At 43.8% G+C, this 6814-nt stretch overlaps 1 protein-coding gene across 1 annotated transcript in view; it reads right to left on the bottom strand.

Annotated features, from left to right (window-relative positions):
* The window catches only part of LOC110259857 (cytochrome P450 3A29-like), a 28164-nt gene continuing 21685 nt past the window's right edge, over positions 336 to 6814 (bottom strand). Inside the window, 2 exon segments of the mRNA XM_021086163.1 lie at positions 336 to 558; positions 3848 to 4008. Of these exon segments, the coding sequence (XP_020941822.1) occupies positions 352 to 558; positions 3848 to 4008 (368 nt within the window). The 3' untranslated portion in view covers positions 336 to 351.

Here is a 6814-nt window from a genome sequence, read left to right as displayed (position 1 = left end):
CACCTAAAAAAAGATAATGGTTAAGTAAACTATGGCATACACACATGCTTAGAATGTTGATTACTGCTAAAAGTGTGCAGTTCAAAATCAAACTGAATGCAATACCATCCCAAGTTTTAAAAATCTATAGGCATACAAAAATCTTTGTTAGCACATGCATCCCATTATTAATGAGGCCTATCTTAAGGTTGAGGGACATGGACGGGACATGATTTTGTTTTTCCTAGTCTACAGTTTGTAAAATTTTGACTCTAACAATGAGTCAAACTTTAAAAAAGAAACCCTCCAACAATAAAAAGATAGGCAAATAAATGATCGTACGATCGCAACTTATCTACAATAATTGAGTCCTCAGAATGTGCTCAGACCAGCCTGGATCAGGGTGGGTCCCCTTCCCTGGGGCATCACGGTCCCTCTGGGAAGGAACATCCCATGGACTTCCATGTCCTTCTTACAGACTCTTTCGAGTCTAGCAGCAAGTGGGATTAATCTGAGAATTTCATTCAACACCATGTCAAGGTATTCCATCTGTGCCAGGGCATCGTAGGTTGGAGGTGTCTGAAAGAAAAGAACAGATTCTGATAAAGTGAAATTTGGGGTCAACTTTCCATTCAATTTCTCTTGTACGATGGCGAGAACGCAGGATCCTAACCACCAGAATGCCAGGGAAGGTCACAGTCCTGGTGAAATGGGAGGCGCTCCAGAGAATAATGGAAACTGGTAAAGGACCTTAGCACTTAGATATCTTAATATCTGTCATGTCCTTTGACCCCTCAGGGGCCACCTGTGATGTATGGAGCTGTTATAACTGTGGGAGACCATTGCGATAATCCCCTAAAAAGAACGTGAAATCCCTATCGTGTAGTGTTTTTTTTCTTTCTTATGGGAAAAAAATGTGGCTAATAGACAATCATCTTTACACTTAAGTGAAAGATGCCAAGGTCATCATTTACTTTCAAGAGGGAGGCCACACGCCTGCACCAAGGAAAGAAAAGGTGTAAAAAGGGACACCCATTACTCAACACAGAACTTTTTACTTGAAAACTCCTGATGCTAATCCTTGTGCTTATACATACAAAATTTGAAAACACTATGTTATATAAAAACTCTAGGAGTTCCCGTCGTGGCTCAGTGGTTAACGCATCCGACTAGGAACCATGAGGTTGCAGGTTCAAGCCCTGGCCTTGCTCAGTGGGTTCAGGATCTGGCGTTGCCGTTAGCTGTGGTTTAGGTTGCAGACGTGGCTTGGATCTCGTGTTGCTGTGGCTCTGGTGTAGGCCGGTGACTACAGCTCCAATTCAACCCCTAGCCTGGGAATCTCCATGTGCCACGGGAGCGGCCCTAGAAAAGGCAAAAAGACAAAAAACAAAAAAAAACCAAAACCAAAAAAACTCTAGAAGTAATTGGTGGGGGGGGGGGATGAGTTCCTCTCTACACCAAATACATGAAAGAAGGGTGAGATGGGTGCTACCAGAAAGAGAATTCAGTTCCAGGGAACATTACAAGAGGATCAGAGCCCCCTCTCCCCTCAGCCCCACCCTCTGTGTCTGGAACAGGCCCCTGTTGTTTCCTCAGGTTTGACCGTAAGGTCTGAAGGTCTAAACAGGCCACTCCAGCCCTAGAGGCCAGGTCTCCTCACCCCACCAAGAATTCTAGTTTGGGCAGAGAACTGGTGACAGGGAGGGTGACACGTGGCTGTCACATAGTGTTACAGTTAAGGGACAATACTGTAGAGGGTGACGAGGCTCAGGAGCCAACACCCTGGCTCCCAGCTTGGCGTCCTCATCACTAGGCACACGGCAGGTGCATGGAAGTGCTTCATCTCTTGGTAGCTCAGCTTTCTGAAATGCTACATGGACATAATCAGAGTTGACCCTTCCTAGGATTGTATGGCAGAGATAGTCTCTGCTCCCCAATATCCACATGGTCCCCCTCTTTCCCAGCCCATGTGAAGTTACGGGAAACCAGCTTTACCAATGGGCTGTGAACTGAGGCAATTACATTAGTTGGAGGACAAAAGATTTGAAAATCCAGTGAGCAGTGCTCGAGGTCCTTATTCCCCAGACAACAGGAAGACTTTGTGTCTAGATAACGCAGCTCCAGGATGCTGGGGCCTCCTTGTCCGTTTCCCCGAGTAACTGTGTGGAGCAGAGCTTCCCACTCCCACCCTCCACTGACGATCTGTGCTGCACTTGGAGATGTGGGTTAGCAGTTAACCTTTGCTATGAGAGCTCAGAGATTTGGGGGCTCATCTGTTCCTGAGGCATAACCTAACCTCTCGCTGACTAATACACAATTTTATCACAGTTAGATTCATTTATAAATAGAAAGCACTTAGAACAGACATATATAGTGAAGAGCAAATTTTAGCCATTGGTGTTGTTTTATTGTAAGTATCATTATAAAAAAAAAAGAATACCATCCTTTAGCTACTATCTCCTAGTGGCCTTTCCATCTTATAGCAATGAAACAAATTCCAGTATAGGGTTTACCAAGGAAGACAGATCATCTCTTATAGACTCTATGCTGTATCCTTACTTTGTAGGACCCAGGACTCTGAAAGGTTATAGACTTGTCAAAAACCATTCAGGTCTAATTCTCATGTGCTCTGTTCCTACCCTTTGCCCTTTCCTAGTCCACAATTTTCCCAGGGTGGTAGACTGAATTAAAGGTCCCAAGTCTCTACTCCTTCCTGTGTCCACGCCCTTTGTCATCTACCTTTGTGGTACCCTCCCATTGTGCCTCTGGGGTTGACCAGGCGGCTCACTTTGAACAGTGGAGAGCTGGCTCGGGTGACACTGGCAGAGGTTTGAAGGCACCTGTAATGTTTGAATTTCTTGCTCTTGCATCTCCCATTGCCCTGAGAAGCTGACCCAAGGGGACTGAAAGTTGGGAGAAGCACGTGTGGAGCTGAGTCAGCCCTGCCACTGTAGACAAGGTCAGCCTAGATCAGCCAACAGCTAGACCAATGCAAGTCCAGCCAGTATCAACAGACCAAGCAGACTTGACCAAGAGATGCTTATGGTGCGATGCCGCGGAGGTTTTGCGATTTTTAAAAAATTGGTGTTATTGGAGTTCCCGTCGTGGTGCAGTGGTTAACGAATCCGACTAGGAACCATGAGGTTGCGGGTTCAGTCCCTGCCCTTGCTCAGTGGGTTAATGATCCGGCGTTGCCGTGAGCTGTGGTGTAGGTTGCAGACGTGGCTCGGATCCCGCGTTGCTGTGGCTCTGGCGTAGGCCAGTGGCTACAGCTCCGATTGGACCCCTAGCCTGGGAACCTCCATGTGCCGTGGGAGCGGTCCAAGAAATAGCAAAAAAAAAGACAAAAAAAAAACTGGTGTTATTATAATAATTGATATCCAGGACCAGCACTCTATTCAAAGGTCCTTTATTTATTTATTTATTTATTTGTCTTTTTGCCATTTCTTGGGCCGCTCCCACAGCATATGGAGGTTCCCGGGCTAGGGGTCGAATCAGAGCTATAGCTGCTGGTCTATGCCAGAGCCACAGCAACTTGGGATCCGAGCCGCGTCTGCAACCTACACCGCACCTCACAGCAATGTCAGATCCTTAATCCACTGAGCAAGGCCAGGGATCGAACCTGCAACCTCATGATTCCTAGTTGGATTTGTTAACCACTGAGCCACGATGGGAACTCCAAGGTCCTATATTTATGAGAGTAGCATGCATTACCTATGTTTACTTCTTTATTTTTGACCCTTTAGGTGTAGTTCAGGTAAAAATTTTGATGCCTCTGTTTTTTTACAAAAATCTCCTAAAACGTGATAAGCAGACACTCCTGCTAAGGCCCCACCTTCCCCCTCCCCCTCCAGGTAGCATCGCTGACCTTACTGGGGAAGGTCACATCAATCTCCTTCTGCAGCTTCTCCTGGATGTCAGGGTGAGTGGCCAATTTATACATCAGGAAGGACAGAGGAGTGCTAGTGGTCTCATAGCCAGCAAAAATAAAGGTAATACCTTGGGCCACAAGTTCTTCGTCAAACAGGACTAAAAGGAAATTAAAGACGTTATAGATAAAGCCCGTCAATGAAAAATCCACAATTTAGATGATGAGAAATCTAAATGAAAGTCCCAAATCTCTAGAGAAAAAATGTACAAGTAACTCAGAGTCAATGTGGGAGTGGTTTTCACGCTCATGTCTGCCTCATAGTGCCAGAAAAAGTGAAAAAAAAAGAGTCTTAGTCCAGTTTTTCTTAAGGTCAACCGTATTCTTGGCCCTCTGCTCCTAGGAATGGCACCCTCCCCACCAACACAGCTGGGTGATTTCAAGAGAGAGCATTTGTGTCTAACATATGCATTGTTGTCAATATGTCCCTCAGAGAATCCTAAATGCACTTTAGCTACAAGAAATACGAGGTGGCATTTTCTTCCACAACAATTTCCGCTAGTCTAGCTAAATTATACCTGATACTTTTGAAAGATTTTGCAACACCAAGCCTATATGATAGGGAAAATTAAATGATTTTTTTACCTAAACATGTTTGTATGAACTTGAGAATTCAGTATTGTGCTAGAGAGGAGCTCCTGTTTTGGTGCAGCGGAAACAAATCTGACTAGGGACCATGAGGTTGCTGGTTCGATCCCTGGCCTCATTCAGTGGGTTAAGGATCCGGTGTTGCTGTGAGCTATGGTGTAGGTCACAGACAGGGCTTGGATCTGGTATTGCTGTGGCTGTGGTATAGGCTGGCAGCTGTAGCTCCGATTGGACCCCTAGCCTGGGAACCTCCATATGCCATGGGTGCAGCCCTAAAAAGACCAAAAAAAATATATTGTGCTAGAGAAAACTCTTGCCTCTCAACAAGTGGTCCATGGACCAGCAGCAGCAGCAGCTTCTGGGAGCTTATTAGAAACACAGAGTCTGGTACAACCACTAAGGAAAATAGTATGGAAGTTCCTCAGAAAACTAAATCTGTAACTACTGCATGATCCAGTAATCCTACTCCTGGGCATATATCCAGACAAAGCTACAATTCAAAACGATACACACACCTGTATGTTTATTGCAGCACTAATCACAATAGCCAAGACAAGAAGAAAACAACCTAAATATCCGTCAACAGATGAATGGATAAAGAAGATGTGGTATGTATATATAATGGACTAGCACTCAGCTATAAAAAAAGAATGAAATAATGCCATTTGCAGCAACATGGATGCAACTAGAGAGTCTCACACCAAGTGAAATACGTCAGAAAGAGAAGGACAAATACCATATGACATCACTTCTATGTGGAATCTAAAATATGGCACAAGTGAACCTATCTACGAAACAGAAACAGACTCGCAGACATGGAGAAGGGACCTGTGGTTGCCGGAGAGTGGAGGGGGGATTGGGATGGGCTGGCAGTTTGGGGGTAGTAGATGCAAACTACTACATTTAGAAAAGATAAAAAACAAGGTCCTACTGTATAGAACAGGGAACTATATCCAATCACTTGGATAGACCATGATGGAAGATAAGAAAGGGAATGTCTGACTGAGTCACTTTGATGTAGAGCAGAAGTTGGAACAACATGGTAAATCGACTATACTTTAATCATAATAAAAAAAGAAATGCAGAGCCTCACACCCCAAGCTAGAACAATGGAAACAAAATACGCACATTCATGAGATGTGGTGATTTGTGTACACAATGTGTCCTGAGAAGCAAGGATTATACTTTGGGTGGTGTCAGGTAAGAGAAGACCTGGGGATCAAGCCTTCAAGTGGGTGAGCGAGAAATGTACAGAAACTATGGAGATTTAAAAAAAAAAAAAATCAGAGTTCCCGGGTGGCACAGTGGAAATGAAATTGACTAGATCCATGAAGATGCAGGTTTGATCCCTGGCCCCACTCAGTGCATTAAGGATCCAGCATTGTCACGTGTTATGGTGTAGGTTTGCAGACTCAGCTTGCATCCTGCATTGTTGTGGCTGTGGCATAGGCCTGCAGCTGTAGCTCTGATTCGACCCCTAGCCTGGGAACTTCCATATGCCACAGATGGGAGCCTAAAAATTAAAAAAAAAAAAAAACTAGAAGAATTGGATTTACCCTAGTCTCTAATTAATGATATTAAAAGAGAAGAAAGAATGTATCCTTAGAACGACATTGTCCAGCATGAACTATAGAAAACTAGGATGCAATGAGCGCAATTGGCCATGCTTCAGTTATGGCCTGAATGTCATCTTCTCAGTGTCTGCCCCCCTTACTGTGCTCAGAAAATAGCCCAGTGATTATAAAACAGGTCTCTTTTTAAAAATTTTCTCCTGAGAGAAACCAAGCATGGTCAGACTCTAATCTATTTGATGGGACTGGACCAGAATTTTTATATACTTAAAGTACTCAAATCAATATAGCATCTACCTCAATCATGTAACAAACAACACAAAATGAGTGTAAAAAACATCTACAAGATTCTTGCAGCCCAAAGATGATTCCTCTATGCTACTGGGGGTAAACTTATCGATGAGTTTTTTCCCCCTAGTCAGCATAAACACTATGAAACTCAAAGTTTGGAGCTATGCTATCTAATATGTGACCATTTACATTTAAATTTTGGTTAATTAAAATGAAGTACAAGTTAGCACTAAGTTTCCAGAGACACTACCTATATGTCAAGTGCTCAGTAGGCACAAAATTCAATACTTTTGTGAGATGGTTGTCAAACCACTGAGAGCTTGAAATGGGCCACGTGGGAGCACTCCTGCCATGAAAATAAAGAATAAATCAGGGTCTTCATGTTTGAAAGAGAAAGAGAGAGAGTCTGTTTACATCACTGGTTATGGGTAGCTGTAAAAATGTTTATGTTTATTCA

The sequence above is a fragment of the Sus scrofa genome, chromosome 3 (assembly GCF_000003025.6).
Source record: "Sus scrofa isolate TJ Tabasco breed Duroc chromosome 3, Sscrofa11.1, whole genome shotgun sequence".
In the NCBI taxonomy this organism is placed as follows: Eukaryota; Metazoa; Chordata; class Mammalia; order Artiodactyla; family Suidae; genus Sus; species Sus scrofa.
The sequence above is the reverse complement of the archived record's forward strand: the minus strand, read 5'-3'. Positions and strand labels throughout refer to the sequence as shown.